This window comes from Atractosteus spatula, chromosome 11 (genome assembly GCF_055471065.1).
Source record: "Atractosteus spatula isolate fAtrSpa1 chromosome 11, fAtrSpa1.hap1, whole genome shotgun sequence".
Lineage (NCBI taxonomy): Eukaryota > Metazoa > Chordata > Actinopteri > Semionotiformes > Lepisosteidae > Atractosteus > Atractosteus spatula.
In genome coordinates this window covers 46,476,720-46,498,651 of record NC_142716.1, presented here as the reverse complement: position 1 = coordinate 46,498,651, position 21,932 = coordinate 46,476,720, and the positions used below count along the sequence as shown (strand labels likewise).

The 21,932-nt window shown below is 39.0% G+C and overlaps 1 protein-coding gene across 1 annotated transcript in view; it reads right to left on the bottom strand.

Moving 5' to 3' along the window:
* LOC148824197 (heparan sulfate glucosamine 3-O-sulfotransferase 3A1) overlaps positions 1-5,314 on the bottom strand; it is a 33,822-nt gene extending 28,508 nt beyond the window's left edge. The window contains exon 1 of the mRNA XM_088928175.1: positions 4,716-5,314. Coding sequence (XP_088784301.1) covers positions 4,716-5,314 — 599 coding nt within the window. The remainder of the gene's footprint in view (positions 1-4,715) is intronic.
* Positions 5,315-21,932: the final 16,618 nt, after the last annotated feature.

Here is a 21,932-nt window from a genome sequence, read left to right as displayed (position 1 = left end):
CATGTTAAGATGTTGCATAAAACATTAGATTTGTAATGTTAGTGTTTTAAGGTCAGTCTCCTCTCTCCTCCAAGTCTAGTTTATTTCTGTCTGAAGAAACTGTTTCAACGTAAGACAGTCTCAACAAATTGTCTGGGTTTACAGTGTATGACTGGTTCCTAGAGGCAAACGAGGACCTGGCACAAGAGAAGACTCAAAGTCAGCCATCTTAAAGCTGTGCGAGTCACATCAAGTTTTTCTGGCCCTGACAAACCCATTTAGAAAGAGTGTCTGTGTGCACTGGCGAAGCCTCCCAGTCTTTTTTGTCTCACCCCAGGTGGAGAAACTCCTCCAGAAAACACGATAGAGCTTGTGTGGCCTCCAATCCCTGCACCACAAAGTTCAAAGGCAAGTGGAAAACCTACTCCCGGGAAGAGTTATTGCCTTCAAGTCAGACAGAGCTTGTAAGGGTCAGCCGCCGCTACCGATCTCGACAGGCGGGGGTCCTGTGAGGACCGGCTGGTCCGCTATCAGACAGAGCCCGTGACCAGCGGTACTGTCCCACCGAGAAACCAGATCCCGCGGCTGACGCCACCAGCTCGCCAGCGCTCTGATCTCGCCTCTCAATCACACCGCGAGCCGATCTCCAAGCGTCCAGGGGTGTGGAAGATGGATTAGGTAAATGGAGAGACGAAAAAACATTATTCAAGTCTGGTGTGCGACAAAACACAAGAGGAGGTATATTTATTATTGGTCTCACACTAATTCCCACCCCATTCATAGAATAAAAAAGGCAGAGAACAAAGACGCTCTAATATTACTAGACACTGGGTTAAACAACAGTTTATTATTTATTATTTTTGTGGGTTTTTACTCATCAGAAATGTTTTTCTTGGTTTTTGTACAATGATTTTAAGAGTCTTTGTTAGACAGTGTCCATAATCTCATAAGTAAATCAGAAGAAACAGTTTTAATTACAGTAGTTGTAGTTATTTTCCAAACTGGATTCAGAAAGCTTCTTACACATGGCTGATGATTAATATAATATCAACACAAACGTTCCTGTAGTCAACACCGACATTAAACCGCAGTGCAGGAGCTCACTCAAGTGAGTTATATTACATTAAACATGAGAAGATTACAGACCGGATGATCTATTAAAGGAGAACATTTTAGGTGAAAATGTGAAAAGGTGGCCATGTCACTGCTGGGGAGTGGAATCCTCATGGGAGGAGTACTGCTATTTTAAAATATTCTCATTCTGAAAATCTCACACGGGCAGTGAGAAGCTGTCACATACACAATACAATGGCTACTACAGCTTGATACCTCATGGCAAAATATTATTTATAAAATATATTTGTTCTCACTACACAACTTTTAGTTTACTTTAAAAGTATTTTTGTGCAAATTCTATACTGTATTACGTATACTGTATGGTCAAAAGGACAGATTACAACCTTTTTTACTTAATTACAAAACCATTTATCCTTTAAACGTGCAAGTGTGAATTTAGGTAAAGGTTTTCAGCAAGTGGCTCTAAATTAACCTCATTTCTTGATAGTCATTTTACAGCTGAGTAGATTTTTACAGACAATGTAGCAGAAAATGTTAATGAATTAGAGCTGAGCAGTAACTTGACTAGATGCAGCCATGAGCAAACATTTAATAAGGCACATAAAAAATGAAGAGCTCATTCAGTCTCAAATGTACAGCTCAAGGCAACTAAATGAATTACATATTTAATAACTAGACATCCAGTTCCTCGAGTATCTTTTTGACAGAATTATCGTGACCCTTAACTTATCAGTGCTTGAGATTCACAACAAAATTAATTTCACTTTTCATTTCAGGGTCTCTAGAGTCAGGGGATTCTGGGATTAAATGACAAGACGAGAAAAGATCCAAATTGAACTGTATTTAGTTCTGAACTTTGCTATAAACAAATAAGTGAGTAAATGCAAAAGCAATCACTCAATCGCGGTCTATCAATCTGTCAAATTTTACAGGCTGGAAAAAAAGACCGATGTGATCGGAGATAACAACAGGGAGTACACTAGTATGACAGAATGTACTACAGCATTTCGTATTTTCAGACGGAGGAAAGTAAAGTGGAACAGTTTTTCCCCTCCTACCCTGCTTCGGAGTGTGAGCTGCAGTGTTAACTTAATCAAAAGGTGAATTATTCCTCCTGAGACACTCAGGTAACCTTTCATTATCGACATAATCCTTCTTAACAACAGGGCTGCGGTGTCAGAAATGCCCCATTACTCCAGGAACTACCGAGAAGGGACCCATTATCCCCCCGAGAGCTCCATGAAATGTGAATGAACACACACAAATCGATCTGAAACTAAATACACAAATCAATCCGCAGGCCCCGCGAGGGAGGGAAAGCGGGAGAAATGGCAGCTCTGAGGAAAATTTGAAAGACGCAATTATTTATACAGGGTGTGTGTTGCGGAAAGGAGTTGGAGAGGGGGGTTAACTTGTGTTTTCGTTTAAGAGCAGGACCTCTCACTCTCTCTCTCTCCCACCAAAGTTTTCCTTAAAGTACTACTTTCCTAGACGTGTTCCGCGAGATGCAATAACGTGGTGCAGTCCTTTTCATTATTAGTTTCCGCTGAGAAAAATGAAAACAGCAGCACACTTCAGGCGCTACAGTAATGGTACAGGATATAGACTCTAGCCTAACCAGGTTTGCCAATCAAATTTTCTGGTAAAACCAGACAACCTTCGAAAGCTTGTGAAATACGAAGCATGCGAATTGTTAGGTAAAATAAGAGGAATAAAACGATAAACTTTCAGTAGGGGGATGAACGCATTTCTTTGAAAAATGCCAAGTCAAACTTCACACATCTGCTTTTCAAAACGTCATATCACTACGAAACTTTTGCACATAAAAACGTCAAACAGGACCTTCACTTTGAAAAACTCCTTAAAGAATACTAAAACAAAATAAATATACATTGATTTGTTCTTAGAGACTGAAAATAATTTATTTCAGTTATAATTAGACAACTGAAATTCCCCCCAATTTAACAGCTTCGAAGCAACGCAACTTTCCTTATTCAGCCCATTCTTAATTTCATTTAACACATTTATGACCCATTTAATTTTTTAATGTTTGTTTTATCATAATTTAATTATTAAAGAAATTCCTATGAACGTTTAATATACATTCAAACGTTAATCAGCAGAAAGAATGACAACAATAATAAGATATTTTAAAATATGCAGGTTAACTGTTATGTTGTTTCTATAAAAATGAATTATTAATCAAACAAACGTAAGGGATTTTCTTTAAATCAGATTGGAAAAATATACAAAGACTTAACAAATACCAAAGATTTAAAGAATTTGACTATGCAAAATTACATCGTACAGAATATTATCCCAAAATATGCTTGGTTTAAACTGGATGGACGTATTAAATAAAACAGAACATAAAACTAAACAGCCCCATTAGTTTTAACAGGATTTTAACTTTGAAACCAATTGACATATTTAATAAGCTTTACCAAGAAAGTACACCATTTAAGGAAACTATTGGGGGAAATGAGGTTATATTAGTATTTAGAAGAGAAATAAATTAACCTCAAAGGAGGAGCAACAGTTTACAATTTTCAGAAAGCTGAAATACCACCCTATTAATATTAAACGCTAACACTGTGGAAACAATCACAAAAGAGTAGTAATAATTAGTTATTGGCTTGTAATCTAAACTTCTTCGCACATTACTGTTGAAGTGCTTTATTTCAAAGTTAAATATTTACACTTTGGCAAAGAAGTCAGCTTTCTAGGATAACATTTGCATTCCTTTACGAAATTAACAGATAATCGTCGCTCATTTAATCATTGTAACTTTACATTGACTGAAGACACCGACTCCAGATATTCGATTATTATTATTATTAGGCTGAAAGTAATACAGATTTGGTTTGCAACTTTAAAAAAAGATTTAACTTGATACATACGAACTTTTCAGTACTTTACAATATGATAAACACAGAATGGAGTTTTTAAAAAAACAGAAAAAACTCGTCTGGAAATGTTTTTTTGTACATTAATATGCCGAGAAGAGGGAATTTACCTAAGTATTTACGTATGCGTATTTACAAAGAAGCGTAACAAGAAGAGAGGCCGTTTTCACAACTCGACTCGGTAGTTTTGTGAACCGCGTTTTGCCGATGACGAAATACATGTATTCACCGTGATTCCAATTATTTACACTGTATATACTCGAATTTATAATGAACATCCTGTTATACATATTATTATACCCAATAAGTAACTATTTCGATTGTTTTTCCGCCTGCGTGGAAAACGCCAACTCCAGTCATTTACGTACAAATGCGTGGCAAAACAACACCAAAAAAATATTTTTTGCTGGCGGACTATCAGAGATAAAATAAATTATGTTATAATACAATATTGCAACAAACCGTAAGGTCCCTTGTGCAGTTTTAACGATATGAATTCAGATGCATTATACCGATACAATACAGCGCATTACTGTATATGCTGCAATGTGATATTTGTTACCAGTAAGAGGCACTAGCGAAGCACAGATGAAAGCACAGCAGTCACTTCGTCTGACGCTCTCCTTCTCTCTTCAGAGGAGAGCAAGGAGAAAACTAAAAACTAACCATATGCGAATCGTCTCTCTCCACAACAAAAACCCGGTCAGGTCACACAGCAAACGGCGACAATGATAGTAATTCTCTTTCGCTCACCTGTACCAGTCCAGCCCGTTGTCATAGTTCCTGTCGAAGAAGTGCGGCTCCGCTCCCACGGCTCTGATGTCGGGGTGCACCCGGAGAAACTCGAGGAGGGCGCGGGTGCCTCCCTTCTTCACCCCGATGATGATCGCCTGGGGCAGCTTCTTGGTGCCTTCGCCCAGCTGGCTCAGTTTACTCGCACCCGAGCTCACGCCCGCGGCCGACAGCACCGACATCCCCGCCAGGGCGGCCAAGTTCACCGAGCCGGAGAGTCGCAGGTCGGATCTCAGGTGCTCCGGGTCAGACCAACCTCTTGCACGGAGCCCGTCGCGACTGGCATCGGGCCCGGAGTTGCGCCCAGCCGTCTCGTACACGGGGCCGCTGGTGAGTTTCTGCAGAAGCCTTTTTCTTCTGAGCGGGGTCCAGTCTCCCAGGGCCGAGCCCAGGTAGGTCGGGGCTGGGTCGGACGCTCTGATGGGGTGCGGCGCGGTGCCGCAGCGCTCGGTCAGGCAGTGGAGAAAGTACAGGGACGTGAGCAGGGAGCACAGCATGACCACGAATTTCTTAAAGATGCTCCTGGACAGAGGGTCCGAGAAGAGAAAGCTAAATGCCATAACGGTCCGCGGGTCGTCGGTGACACAGCCACGGCCATGCTAAGCAGGCATTCGTGAGTCTTGCCATCGAGAAAAATAGACCTCCAAGTAAGACTGCATCGGTTGTGAACTAGACGCGCTCCGCACAACGCTGTCGTTTCAATACACCGTGGCTGAGCCTAATAATTCCTTACCCTTGGTCTGTGGTAGGATGAATTATTATTATTCGTGACAATGGAAACTCCTAGCTAATATGCCCCGCACCTTCTAGATCCGCTAGAAAGCAGAAACGTGAGGCATGTAGCTCAACGAAAAAAATGCTAATTTTTAAAAACGAAATCGTGTTAAACCGTGTTACTTCAATACGGAGTTAAACACGTAAACAGAAGCTCTAATACGGCTAGCCTAAGCAGCAACCTATATGAATACTTTATTCAAGTTGGCTACCTCCATAATTAGTTTTCAAAGTTAAAAACAGCTATCATTCGTAGCTATAACCGAAGTTCTAAAACTAATTACACACAAAAAAAATTATTTCGAGGAAAGATTGTTTTTTTTTAAGAGCGCATTTCAAAGAGGTCTGCAACCTGTTCCCATCGCTTTGACAAACTTTTACTATTCTGTCTCTTCCACACGTGTGCTCCTTGTATCAAACTTCTGCATGACATCACTGGAGGTAATTGGCGTTTCCTCGTCCAATAGGAGCCCGCAGAATTATGACGGACGGTTGTGAGAAGCGTGGCAGGCAGACAAGCACCAATGGGATAGGAATGGGGCGGGCCCAAAGCCATAAACCCGCCACGCCCCTTGTTGCGCTGTCAAACCGGGCGGAATACCAATAGCAATTTCACACGCTTCGTGAGAAAGGGATGACTTTGCAGAGCAGCGCTCTAATTATCCATCTATTTCCGATAACCGTTTTACTCTTGAGTATTTCAGAGATCTGCGGTCAAATCCGGCAGGCACAGGGCGCAAATCAGGACCAGACTCCAGTCGATCACTGTGTGCACACACTTTTGCCTCTGACCACACCGGTCCATGTGAAAATCTAGAGACGCTGCTTCTACAACAGGTTTCAGGACTGTCGGAGGATCCTGGACACAGAAAGCAACCTAAGTAAGGAATCGGTCTCAGGATCCAGTTGCGGTTTGTGCAACTCAACAGTGCAGTTTTACATTTACCTTTGCTGTTTGTGTCGTGTAAACTCAACTTGCACCGTCGTCTTGGTGGGCTTTCTGTGCAAGATCTAATAGGATTCAAGGAACGTACTACACCTAGTAATCAATACACAGCTCTCAAACACAAACGGGATTAAACAACCACATATAACCGAAGTTTTTAAGGAACCATTTTAACTTGCATATTTTTGTTTATTTAAAATGACAGTATCACCCTCCTTTCTCTTAAATATCCAGTACATATTTAAAAAGTTAAAGGACGGTGACCAGCAGTTGTACTTACCGCCTATGTTCCGCAGTGCGGAGTGAGACGGTGCCACAATATACAGTATAACCGACCTGAAGCTAAAATCAAACGACATGAGCCCGAATTAATTGTTTGCACATCTGCTACAGATCGATTTCAGGAGGATGCCTCTCGTTTCCATGACAACAAAGTGAAAGCCTCAGTTCATTTCTGATATCGCCAAACAGTAATGACAAATTAATAAGGAATGTATTTTACAACAAAGAAGGCAACCATGTACAAACCAGATTGAAAGTAATTCATCCGACATATGTTTTCACGCTCGGATTCCCAAAACGACCATGAATTATCATTTCTGGCAGAACCAGGCGCTGTGCGTAGTGGAGTCCCATTTAATGCGTTCTTCTTTTAAATAAACCGACAGTATGTCCACAGGCGTCAATCATGTCCGTGCTGTGTATCTTATACTTGGCTGTGATTGACTAATCATGACTAAAACCTGGAGGTTTTTCCAAAGAAAGTGTTATGGATGGAGAAAGAATAGAAATAATTTAACAAATAAATCATACTCAAAAGTAACTTTCAGTGCACATAATAATACGAAATGCTTCCTTTTACTATTTTTTTTGTCAGTACGAACCTATAAAAAAATAATTGCAAGTCTGTATGTGAAACGTAATCACTGACAAGTTATTTCTAATAGAAAGTACAGTACATTGTTATTTGGTTGCATTCAGTAATACTAAATCAAATACAGTAGCTAAATCCAAAGAAATGATCAGCTCTATGTAGCCATGTGTCATCATGCAAATAAGCAATATTTAACCAAACCCCTCAGAAACTTTGTCCCCCAGTAGAGAAATTAGTAAGAGGTAAAATGGACATTCAGCTTTAAGAAAGTTTATAAACGCATCGGTCATCCATGTCCACTTCAGGATATGTCATTGTTTTTCCAAAGTATGTCTACTTTTGTGAAAAAAAGTATCACATCCCTTGATACTGTACAAGAGTAGACAAGATACATTGAAAGAAGTATGTCCACGTATAAAGCTTAAATCCAGATCGCTTCATTAAAATATTTTAGCGTACCAATACATTTCAGATTAATGATGCCTTAATTGGAGCAGCAGAAGTTGCTTATTCTACCCCTGTTTTTCTTAGCAGTTTACCGAACCCTTGAACACCTGGGTCTGCGTTCATCCACTTACCAGGAGCGCGCTGGCACTGTTGAATATAAAGTTCATCACACCCCAGGCCACCAAGGAAGATCGCTATTATGGTAAACTTTCTTTTCAGGAGGGGGTGAAAAAATAATAATAATGGCGCATTATTTCTTTACAAGTGAACAAGAACAGAACCAAATGTTTCACATCTGCTCTTATATTTCTGGAATTAGCATGAAAAAGCAGGGCCAGTGTTTCAATGCTGCACAGCTCACTGGGTGAGAATGGAGATACAGCCCTTAATCAGAGGGCTTCCTGCTTGTGCCAGATGTCCTCATGTTGGGGGCACAATGGAGAGAGCACCCAGTGTTTAACAAATCACACCCCTTTTCTCTAGAACTAAGAGATGTTGGGGTGTAGCACACTACTCCTTTGACTCCCTCCAGACTGCAGGGTCAAATATTTTCACATCATCATTATGAAAGGAAAGCAAAGGAATTTGACTTGCACACCATAACAACGGTTCCACGCTGTCCCTGTTTGGGCTCCTCCTTGTGAACTGCTAGACAGCCTCTTCCTTACAGCCCTCAGTGCTGGTTTTTTATCTCAGACAAGGAACTTTTTCAAGACTCTTCATCTGTCTGTGCACTAAGTGCACAACAGAAAGCATCTGTAGCTACACAACCAACTGATTATAAAAAAAAAACAGTCAGTTAAAAACTAACACACAGGAGTCTTAAACATTAGCTGTTGTGCTAAATCTTTGAATTAGACTGTAGAGGGGTGTTTAAACTTGAATTATCAGCATTTTCTGCAAAACAGGTTTATGTGCCTGCATGTCAGATATGTGGGTAATCAGGTCAACTTTATTGCCACTATCATGAATGTGTTTAACTGCAGGTGGTTTTGATTTTTCTTCCTCAAGAATGACCGTAAGTGTTCAAAAACACAATTAACGTGCTACAGCTACATTCATCAAAGTAAAAAAATGAATAATGAAGAGGAATATATTGGTCTCTCCTCAGATAAAAACAGGAAAAAAAACTGATCTGAGAATCTCATCTAGCTGTTTCTTGAAAGAAGCCAGAGTATCAGCTTCAACAAACTTTACAGTCCCACAACTCCATACGTTAAGATGTGTCTTCTGTTCTAATTTTTCATTTCACTTCCATGTAGTTTCCAGTTGTGTCCTCTAGTATGCGTGTTCACTGTTTATTCTACAAAAAGTCTATTGAATTGAATTTCTGAATACTTGACTCAGGTCTCCTCATAGTCAAGGATTACCAATCAGTTCATTTAGCTTGTCAGTTTTGGATGTTCCTTTGGTCCCACGAAGGCATCTATTTTAACATATATTCATTCATATCTGAACCACTTTCAAAGTATCTTATTTGTATGGTGGTGACCAAAATTGTAGTTGTCGTTTGTTGATTGATGTCAACTGCTTGATTGTAAATGTAAAGCATTTCTGAATGAGGTCCTGATACTGCATTGCATAATTTTAACACAACATATAATTTAATTATATGTTAAGTCTGCATTGACTACATTAAATATCACCTGCCAAGTCTTTTTGAACTTTGTTTTGCAGCATTTACTAATGTTCCTTCAAGCTTCAGAAGTTTGCTAGCGATACCAGAATCTTGATCACGGGTATAAATCAGTAAAAGCAATGGTTCCAGTACTGATCCCTGTGGTACTCCACTACTCTGATCTGATCATTCATCCCTTATCTGTACCCTCTGATTCATGTCCATCAGCCAATTCTTAATTTGAGTACATGCATTACCTTCAATGGTGCCCACCATCTGCTATTTGAGAAATTAATCTTGTAAATTTATCAAAACCCTTCTGAAAAATCTAAATATACTAGATCCCATTACTGCTGTTGCTTCTTCAGAGAATCAAGTTAGTTTATTAAGACCTACCTTTTCTAAATTCATGTTGACTATCTACTACAGTCATGTTGTTATACCGATGACCTCTAAATCAATTCTAAGAATTGTTTCTTTAACCTTTTATGTAATAGAAGTAAAACATACTGTATTGGTTTCTAAGTGTTCCTCTCTGGAGAAATAAACTTTGTTGACATGTGAATTATCTACACTTCTACAGCATACAAGTTAATTAGAAAAAGCATGAAAGATGTGTTATTTCTCAAAATTATCACTTTCAAAAGCAAAACATTCTTAAGTCCAATTCAATATCAATTGCTTAGCCCGCAAAGCAAATAATTCTGTCTCAGAGAGATTCTGTACCACAAAGTACTAAACCACTGTGCTGTGTTCTAGGAACAAAACCTTTTCAGGTAATTATAATCAATATATGGGTTAAGTAATGCATTTTTAATTGTACACCTTTATGGATTTAAATAGCTCATCTTTCATGAAGGCTTGAAATACCCTGAGGACTGCACAGTGCAATACAAATTCACATACTTCTTTTTCCTAGACATGAGCTTTTATGTGCTAGGGAAACAGAAGTGTATTATATTGTATATACACAGCTGTGTTCAGTCGATTTCAAAGTAGGATGGCTTGGTTGTGGTAGTGTTTTCTTTCTTCTATATTTTGAGAGGGACGTTAGTCTTCATCAATGTCTTAACTGTGTTTTTTAGTCTTTCATCTTTCCATTTAAGAGTCTTTAAAAAGACTGAAGATGAATCTATAATTTCATTGCTGAAAAACATTTAAAGTGAAAAGACCAGCACTTTAAAAAGACGTTTTTTTTGCTCAAAAGCTACATTCTGCCAATTAATGCATCAGTGTTTTACTATAATGTGATTGGAAAAAAAATATTGTGCTTTGTGTTTTGAGAGTTTACAAGCACAAAAAAATCCTCCCATTTTGTTCTGTCTCAGGATTAAAGGGAATGACAGAAATATCCTGGCCAGTGTCAGACATGAACCCTGGTTAGGAGTCAGTGGGTTGGTGTGAGAAAACTTGTGACTATCAACTCATAAAAAGTGTCAGATTTCACTGCTAGCTGGTCCCATACGTGAGAGAATGACAATACATCAGTCTTTGTCCTTTCATGGGGAGCTACAGATTTTCATTTTTAAATCTTTTTTTCCCCCCAACCTGTCACTTGAGCCATTCTTAAAACAAATGAAGTAAAGATATTGACAGGGATTTACTCCTCACCATTTATTTAGATTTGGATTTTTTTCCAACGATAAGATTCCCAATGGAAGCACATGTTGCAAGCTGAATGTCTGAAAAAGAAAATAAATATATTTAATTTTCTAGGTATTTTGAATCACAAATCTCATCATGTGTAAAATGCTTCCCACCAACTCCCTAACGGATCCATTCTTTATTATGATAAGAATGCCTGGAATGGTTCAAGTTCCATTATCAGTTGTGCTTATTATTATGATAACTAAATTGAATTAATTAGTAGGTACTGTTCAAATAATTTCTTAAATGAAAGTTTTACTGTTTATCTAAGAATAAAACAAGTAACAAAAACCCATTTTCTTGTGCTGTAAGTTCAATACACTTTCTTTTGCTTCGCTAGATTGCCAAGCAAATCGAAGTGGTTTCAGTTTTGGGGGCCTGCATAAGCAGATACGTTTTGTGCTCAGCTCTTGAAAACTTTCAGTACTGAAGAGACCTTCGCATGTAAATGTTTACTGCATTCCTTCCTGTAAGAGGCAGCAAGAGCCAGCTGATCCACTCAGAAACTGATCTGCCTGAAGTCTTACGTCTCTCCAGCGAATAGCCCAGACACAGCACACAGTTGCAAATGTAAAGAACAGTGCGTTTTTCTCACAGTAAAGCTGGCAAAATGTTTTTTTAATGCCAAGTTTGTAATTTAGTGAAGAAAACTTCATTGTGACAGTTGGTTTGCAGTGGATGCAGGATAAATGAACACAGCGAAGATACAGGCACTTAAACAATGCTAGATATAGAGCAATATACAGTAGTACTGTATTTAAGTCCCTACTAACCCAAGAATGTTAGAAAATGAACTGGCATCCTGCTTGTTTTTCTGATTTTCCAGACATTGTTGTATTTGTTTTATCTTACACCAGTATCTCACACCTGAAGAAGGCTCCAAGGCCGAAACGTTGTGTTTTCTCTCTTCTTTTTTTCAGCATGGAATAAACCTATTAATTGTTGTATTTGTACTATTAAACTCTAAGAGAAGAAGCTGCGTTGTTTAATTAATCAGTATTACATGCCTTTGACCAAAGGCATGTGATAGGTCATATTTAAAAAAGCTGGTAGTGCCATTAGATTAGCTGGTAATTCTATATAGAAAAGTGGCAGCAGACCTCACCTTTTGACCTGGCTTACTTGCTCCTTTTGAAAACCTAGTACTGTATCTCCCACCACCACACAAAAAAATCAGATTAATGCTGAAATGAAGACAACTGAATTTGGTAGTGAGACACATATCAGCCTTGGAAATAAGCTGGATATCAGTGTTTATTAAAAAGCAATAAGAGGAGATTTAATCTTAGAACTAGATTACAATCTTTTCATACATGAAAAGGATATCATTTTTTCCAGCATGATTTGTGAGGACTGAATTATCTCATTTAGAAAGATCAACGTGACTCTTTGTGATCAGTTTAACAGAAAATATCCATTACAACATACCGTTTTCCCCCTTTCGTTTATCTTTAACCATTACACCTCTGGCATTCAGATGAAATCCAGAAATTATTTTGTGTTTGCCATCTAACCTTTCAATTACTGGAGAAATAGCTAATTGTAATAAATGCTAATGAAAATGAATCCAAAAGCATTCAGCAGCATTTCCACGTCACATCCATTATATAAAAAAAAAACATGTCAGCAGTCTTAAAGATGCAGTTCAATACTTTTGAAATAAAATGTATTCGGTCACGTTGAATCATACATGTTGTTTTTTGCATTTCACAGGATTCCAGCAATTCTTGAAGCTCTGGTGTCAGACTCAATATGCGTTCAGTGTTCTAGTTAGTTTTATGCTGCTTTCTTTTATAAAAACATTGACCAGATCTAGAAACAAACTTCCCAAGTTGTTGATGGACACTTGAGAGCAAAGACAAGTTCCAAGTTCCATGCATTTTTTCGACAGTCTAAATATTGGTTTTAAATCGAGCCCAGGGAAATCAGAGGAATATTTATTAGCTTTCAGAGAAAGTGTGTAGATGTTGCTGCCAAGCTTTAGACCTGGACATGTCAAGTGTGATATATGGCAGGTTGGGAAAGGAAGGTCTGGTGTTTGTAGGATCACCCGCCTCTGTTCATTTGTTCTTCCAAGGGTACGTCAGCAAACGCCCAGAATTATATGCAGGACACACATATGTGGAGCGAATGAGATCAAACTGAGCAGAGACATTTCAGAAGGGACCTTGAAACTGGAACAGCCATGACTCTGACAACAGCCCGACATATTGGAGAAAGGAATAAAAAAAAAAGAAATATGCCGAAATGTGCATCCAGGGAATCCTCTGGAAGGAGTCTTTGCAGGCTGTTTACTGTTCAAAGGGGCCTGATTGTACCCCCAAAAAACCTTTCAGGTTAATGAATATAGTGACAGCATATTAAGCACAATGCCTGTGCAATGCATTGCTTTATGAACTCCCTGACACCTCCAGATGCTTTGAGAACAAGCCATGCTCAGTCCTCCTAAGGTGCCTCTGGAGACTTACAACACCATCTGCACAACAAACCCGCTGTCACTACACACCATGCAATCCTCAGCCCTTTTCCCCCACAGCACACCTCAACATTGTCTGTGCCAAAACAAAAATACACAAGGGCCCTGAGAATCTCTTGCCTCACTTAACACCGGAGATTGTTTTTGAGAAAAGGGCTACATAAACAGTGTCCCTCTTTTTGATTTCTCTGACACCACTCCACAGCCACTTGTGCTAAGAATCATGCAGTCCCTTCTAACGTATGCAGTTCTGCTGGAGGTGACCAGTTTCACTGGGGGAAAATCGGAAGGCGCAAGATGTGAGCAGTCTCTACAAACAATCTGTTGCATGGCATTTGACCTTCACCAGCTGCTACAGTGGGCCTTTGATTCAAGTCCCATCTCCTGCCATGCCTGAGTGTTTGCTAGGGAACTTCAGAAGAGTATCTTGCTGGTTTGTGGCATCCCACAAGCCCTTGCAGCCAAGGGCAAGGAAAATGCAAGTCAGTGTAGCCAATAGGCCTCTCCTCCTGATTGGGTACATTTAGTGACTGAAGGACCTATCTTTGTAGACAGATGGAAAAGACACCTATTGATCCCTCCTCTCCTTAAAGCAGACCTTGGCTGATGCAGTTTGAAGTGAGAAATTGCACTGCAGTACTTCAGTGAAAATTAAGATGGATGGCCTGAACACCGTATTCTGCAAAAAGCACGGTTCACTTTCTCGGTAAGAAAAAAGAACAGTCATAGCACGTGCACCTGTTATTAGTATGTGGAAGCTTTACTTTCTTTGATTTCACGAGTTACAAAAAAACCTGCTAACAAGGAAACCTGGTAGAGACGAGAAGAAACTCCTGAAGAGAACAGTGCTGAATGACATCCCTGCTGTAAATAAAGCTCTAAGGCTGCACCCTAAAATGGACAATTGGTAGATATGAAAGAGGGGGAAAGAAATTCAGTTCGCCCGGCAATTTATCATTGTCAGATGAGCGATAAAAATTACCATCTTTCATCAGTGATAAGCTGCTTTACTCCTGACTGCATGCCATCTTTCATCTTAAAAACTGAAATGATTCAAATAAAATTACTGAAGTCCCTCAATATTTACATCAGAGATCAGGCCTGGTCATTCGGAAAATAAGTAATGAACATCATTTGTTAACGTCACTGCGGCTTGATGTATTTTTCATGGCTGCGCACACAGGGAACACATTCCCCGTTTATACAGTTTGTTTTTGAACCTGGTGGTCTAATTAAATTTCTGCTCCGAACGTGCTGTTAATATCAGCCAAGCATGAAAGATACCTTGTTAGCTGTGCCATGTAATGAAAGCAGTAGACAAATTGTTCCAGTCTTGCGGCTATGTAAGGTCAAATAGACTATCAGTGCTGGACAAACCTGCTGCTTTTTCTGTGTCCAGACTTCAGCTGTGATCTGTCAGTCCGTGCGAGAGCTTTGATGCAAAAAAATAATCCCAGCAAATTGCTACCAGATACAAATTCATGCATGGCACTGCCATTTTATATTACAGTGCAGTAAATATCAGGAGATCTCTGCTAGACACATGGAATAATTAAAGGTCTTTCTGCAACAGAAGTGTATGAGTCATGCAGAGAAATGTACTTTTTAAGCCACATTGGTTCTTGAAAAGTTTTACGTATTTTTAAAGAGATACACGGATACATAATGCTGGCGAAGAGGGTAACGCGCTTATCAAAGTACAAAGACCCCAAGAATGACTTCTACATCAAAAGCATGTAGTGTTACTACTATGCCAGAGATAATTCTGTCATTAACGATAAGAAACACAAATGAAAAACACTTATGTATACTGTATATGTTACATGTTTTTTTTATGCAGCATATCACTGTATCATTGCAATACCTTATCACATTCCAGTATAAATCACACATGCAGGAAAATGATCATTTAATCTTTTTCACTTCCCTGCGTTAAGATTCCAAATAAATGTACAGTACCATGTATTATGTGAGTAACCTTGTCAGGTGGTGTGCAATTGTGTTTGTGTAAATTACTTTGTGTTGGAGGGATGTTGTGAAAAATGCTGAATAACCAAAGAACAAAATCCTTTCTTTTTCAGGGTATTTAAAAGTCATTTCCATACTCCAGCGTGAGGTACAGCAACTGTCAGTCCGCCACCAACACGTCAGTACTCCTTCATTTAAGGCTCAGTAGTTTTACTTCGGCCAATCAGAGAGAATTAAACCACTGTTCATAAGGTCAAAACCAATTGCTATGACTATAGTACTTCAGCCGCTTGCCTCTCATATTCCTGTGTACAAGTACAGTACCTATACTTTTTTGTAGTGACATACTGTAAATATTTAAAGATTGCTGCCTGGGTATCAGTTTCGATGACGATTAATAATGAGTTCCTTACAGTTAATTGTAAGCACATTTTACAATTGCAAACTACCGTAACTACAGTTTTTACGGGGTACGATAAATGCCTTTTACAAACAAAACTTAACATTGCAATACAAAACCCACCTCCACCTATCTGGATTTATGTATTTGATATTTGGAGTTGTACGAGTAACATTTACAATTGTCAAGGCTCTGTAAAAAGCTAATACATCAGCCAGAAGCATTTATAGTTAAATTCAAACGACATCAATGTTTCAGAGAAATGCGCTTTATTATCCTGTGCTGATGTAGCATCGTGATAAAAAAACTAATTGAACACAGCTTCTAGTTGTTAAATCCTGACGGTCACGTCTGGAAATAAATGTCGGATTGTAACATTTTCTGAAATCTTAAAACCTGCTTTACAACCGCTTTAAAAAAACGTGTTCTGTAAATCTAGCCTCAAGCGTGCAGGATTTCGAATTTCGAACTAGTCCTCGATGCTGTTGTCATCAGTCATAGAGAGACTTCTCTCCGAGCAGCTGCTGAGGGAACACCCAGACACCTTCATTAGTTGATTATAAACACCGACACTGGGATGCAATGAGTGACACGACGATAAATGATGAATTGGGCGGTCAGGACTCATTAACTTTTCTTCCTGAATCTTTTCTGACGAAGCTGATAAATGGAAAGACTCAAGGATGGTGGTTTTCAACAGTACGTTTCGTTCTGCTGCAGTACTCTGAATTTTATTTGATATTTTTGGAAATGAAAACTTCATTCCGAGCCTAGGTCCAATTTAAATGTCTTTACTTAATCTGCTTTCATTTTGCTGAATTAAACAATGTCGAATATTCAGATTTCCCAAGAGAACCGCGTGCGCGCCTGTTGGGGAAAGAGTCCACAGAGGATTAAATTGGGTTTCTGTGAGCCAGCCCTGTCATTTAATTTTATTGCCTCAGAAAGAGAAAAGCAATTTGGGGGGAAATAAAAAAAATGAAATTTTGCGAGTGTGGTATGTTTTCTAAAATACCTATTTCTTCTGTTGTGCATTTTCTCGCTCTCGGACAACAGGAGGAGTACAGTCTATCCCCACAGTGCTCACTCTCGTAAACAGCCCCTGCGGTCAGGAAGCTTAGCATTTAATTAGCGTCCTCTTTTGCTCAAATTGGGTGTGACATCATCCTCCCCTTTGCAATTATCGCTTCAAACAAATATGGAAAATCAATTTTCGTCAATGTTGCTGTATTGGAAGGAAAAACACTTCCCAAGTCCATTTAGCGACCGATTTAATGTTTTGGTCAGTAGAACTGTGTGGTGTGGCCATTAAATTCAGAATTAATACGTCATTACTGAAGAAGAATTTGACTATTTTATCGCCTTTTGACACGTGTTATACAGATCCTTTCTAACTATTAATAATTTGCTACAGGGATAAGAGCCCTTCGGCAGTGCAGGGCTTGTAATCAATTTCAAATTAATGCATGGCAGCTCATACGCTGAAATAATTTCACAACGAATAACAACACCCAAGAATTAGATGCGTTTGAGTATTTTTGTTTTAATATTTAGGTATGGCTTAACACACGCAGCTGAGCCCCGGCCCCCTGGCTGCAGGAGAAGCAGGCTGACACCCCCATGCAGACTGGGGGGTGACCAAGGGGAGCTGTTATGGTGGGGATGGGCTGGAGGAGGGATGCATGGGTTGGAAATGAAAAGAGAGAGTATTTGTGTATTTGTATGATATACACAGCTTTGAGAAATGCTGTCGTGACTAATAATGATTTAGAACAGCCCGACAAAACTGGCTTAGCTGTCATTATTCCCTCCCAGACTTAAGTGAAGAACAGCCATTTATAATGATAATCGCCACAAAAGTGTACTTGCAAGAAGTTATGAAGTTGCTTGGATGACACAAGCTAAAAGTATGGTTGACATCATTCTTTAAATTATTGTGTATAGTTCATCCATCAGATGCATTATCTACTGTACACCTTAAGAAACTATACTTCATCTTTAATTAAAGGATTAGAAGGGTGTAGTGTTTGATGACTTAAAATGTTGGATATTCGCCATTAACCTGAAGATATGTACTGTATGTAACACGTGTGGTTCTTCAATCTTTATGTTGTACAATTTATTGTAAATCTTCATTTATTTTGTGAAAATTTAAGAGGCATTTTCAAACACATACAGATTTGTTGTACTCACCAAGTTCAAGGGCCACTCAATTTCCCAGGAATTCCTAAAAGCTCCTTATCCCAATAAATGTGGGATCGGAAATTACTTTAAAACATCCCATTGGCAAGGCGAATGATCCAGAGAACAAATGGAATAATTATGTCATATCCATTTAGTGAGTGTTCTGCTCAACTTAAACGAAACGCATTTCCTTTGTGTGAAAAGAAAGAAGCATCGGAATAACAACGACAAGACAAAACACACTGCAGCCGTCCCATGGGCAAAATGAAATATCCTCAAAGAGCTGGGCTTCGCAGGAAAATATATTTTTTTTGCGAAATATTATACTAATCGTACTTCACCATACAATGCAGCCTGAAGCAGAAATAAATCAATGATATGCCTGTTAAAAACATTATAGATGGGTGTTCCCCACTTTAGGAGTCATCTACAAAGCACGTGCTCAGTTCCGCTGACCTCAAGAGCCCATACAGATGTGCCTTGATTACAGAACCACACGCACATCTGGGCTGTCGCTAGGTGCTAAGACCCTCAAGACCCAGCACCAATGGTTATCCAATCAGACCTGGAAGCATTTGGATACTACTTCTGTAAAAATCTATTGTCTACTGTGTGTTAAAAGTGTTAAATTCTGCACGCATTTAACCACAGTCTCTTACATGCATTTAACATATTGAAAGTTAGGAGTCCTTTTTCACCAAATGAAAATAAGTTTCAAAAGTGCAACCCTAAGCGTATGAAACAAAAACAGTCTAGGATGTAGGAATGAAAGTAATAAATTTGTATGCATATACTGTATACATAAAAACGCACAGCAGTTCTACAATACCATTCAATTATAGAATAGTTAAATTCTTTAAAATATAGTTTTATCCATCCATCTGTTTTCAGTTTGCTTATTCTGGTGAGGGCTGTGGCGTAAGTTTAAGCAAATAAATAAAGACACAGAAGGACTAAATCCTTTATGCTTTTTTTGGAGATCTGCTTCGAAGAGTGATTAAATACTGTATGTCCTACCTTGAAGAAAAAAAAGATTTTTTAAAGACCCATTTGTTAGTTAAGACCTGTTTTTGTTCTGATTTCTTCACTGTTGTGTTTTCATACAGGGTGGCGACTCTCATTTCGGTGGCTCTGATGAGATACAGCCAGGCTCTGGTCATGAAGTTTAACATAATTCATTCACACCCAGCCTTTCATGACACACAGAATGTATTACTCCACCAAGGCATGACAATAACAGAAAAACATCGATCAAACACGTCTTTTGCAGGCATGTGTAATAAACGTTATCTCTGGTTTCCACAGTCTGTCTGAGTCTACTGGAAAGAAATCTACATCCAGGTTTCTATTCGGCTGGTTTAGCAGAGCATAAATATACCATTTAATAGTCAATGACATTTTAATAAGCTGCAACTGACAGCTCGGCCTGCACACAAACACCTAGTTGTTCCAAGCCTCGCTGGAAAATTGTGATACACACTAATAGTTCTGTTTTAAGAAAAGAGACGTTGTTTCTCTAACACACATAGCACACCCCATTACAGTCTGTTACCCCGTAAAATGTATTCATTTATTTTTTCTCCAGTCAGAGAAAGCTGCCCTTTCTTACCTGTGTTAAAGACTACAGTATGTTAGGTGTTCGTATTGTTCTGGATTGTTATTTCCTTTTTGTGTCTGTGAGCTCCTGGAATCTTACATATAGAGGTCCTCATTGTGTGATGTATGTGACATCGCTGCCAGTTGCACCTGGTTGTCCAAATTACTCATCACTTTCAAAGGTCCTGTATTTGCTCAAATGTTCTCTTGGAAGTGTAGCAGTGGTGCATCTGGGCGTGTTGCAGGGAAGGTGGAAAAATACTGCTGATCCTCTTGCACGTTTTGTGGCCGCACAGAAATAACAATGTGCTACAAAAACAACAAACACTAGCCACCCCTCTTCAGTAGAGGTTGCCAGACATGTTGAACTGTCTGCACAAACACTGGGGGATTAGCATGGTACTTTCGCTTATTTTGCACTCATTCGGTGAAATGATTTTGGCAAAAAGAAAAACAAAACCTCCCAGAACGAAAACAAATCGAGACGAAGACTTAATTATTACCGCAGCACATCTGCTGCATTTTCTCTGAATGCTTTTGCTTTTTTATTGGAAGCTCCGACCCAGTGCAGCAAAATAAAGACACTGGGTAGTGATTGTCCATGTAATCTAGGTGTGTGTATCTCAAAAATGGATAGATGGCATGAAAAATTCATGTGCAATTCTCAATGCAATTCTCGGAGGTTAGTTTGACAGACCTGATGGATCGGTCCTCTCATGACTTACTTAATACTTACACCGTAGCTCTCTTAGAATTCCAAGTCACTGATAGGCCACAATAGGAACACATTCCTATTGTTCGCTGGCATAAGCCTGGTGAACAAAATAGCCACTACAGGTCATCTCTAAGGGTGATAGAGTGAACATTCCATTGCTTAAGAAAGAACAGTTGGTTAGAGTATCATCTGAGGTATGCTGGACTCATACATCCAAAACAAGGAGAATGAAAGGGCTGATGTGTAAATTGTTTGTGGTCTGGCTCATGTGCTAGGTGTCTGAAGTGTAGAGTAGTCAAATGTGCATTTCACATAGAGAAGATTTAAAATAGCTGAAAAGGAAAGAAAAACATTCTGGCCATGCCTTTGGTTATTTAGATTAAATTCTCTCCAATTCTCCCTGGTACTGATTGAGATCAATGGTTTCTGCCGAACAAGTCTTTTAAAGTCCAATTCTAAAAGGCCATCAACAATGCAATATATATGCCAGAAGCCCTCTTTTGTTTTCAGACTCTAATTGCACAATCAAATCTGAAGAAATCAGTATTAAAAGAAAAAAACAAGTCCTTCTGTTTACGTTGGGACCACAAGCAAAAACGAACTCAAAGTGGAATTTTACTGAGCATGAAACACAATTCCTTATGGAAAGAAAAGATTTGCCATTAACAGTGATAGACTACAATGATACTTGGACCACTGTGTCCCATTGTTTCTGTGCCATGCAAGCATGCTTTGTCTTAATAATAGATATGACGTCTGTAATGAAAAATCATGATCGTTAAAAAGATGGGAGAAAGTGCAGGAAACCATGACATTAGACATGTAACCTCATTTGACTGCAATGTCATAGCAAATAGAGAAGGAGTTCTTGCAGAAAGGCATGTACTGTAAGTGTTCTCCAACATTTTCTTTCCTTCTGTTTTTATGCAGTGCTTTTTGGAGACTGGTTTTATAACTCTGCTGTGTGTGCTGGATTATCATCCCTATTGAAACTGTCTATACACAGCACCAAATCAGGCCCTATTGCAAGAAAAATGTGCTGTGTCTCACAGTGTTTCAGCCCTCCCCCAGACACTGCCTAAAGCCTCACACTGAAGGTGCTGTGGTTTACCTGCCATTAAGGCTTTTTCAGCACTTTAACTGAAGGTTATATTTATATTTACAGCAGAAGAGAAAATGCATGCATTTTTTAGTAGCGTAGGGTGGGTTTTTAGTGTGGAGTTTTTAAATATAAGAACAACAACATTACCACCCACCATAACTGGAAGACTCACGTAGTTTTTCTTATTTGGTGAAACATACAAGTATCAAGTTTTCTCATGATCTACGAGTGATTATAAAGCACAAGGGCCCAGGAGTAACAAGCATTTTAAGTATTTTAATTTATAAGGTGCATTTTAAACACTCAGGCTGCCGCTAGATACTGCAAACCTATATACAGCAGTCTGGCGTGATTCACAGCCCATATTGACACGAACAGCACATTGACTGTAACTCAGATACAAAGAGCACAACTGTACTTAGCTGTCTGGA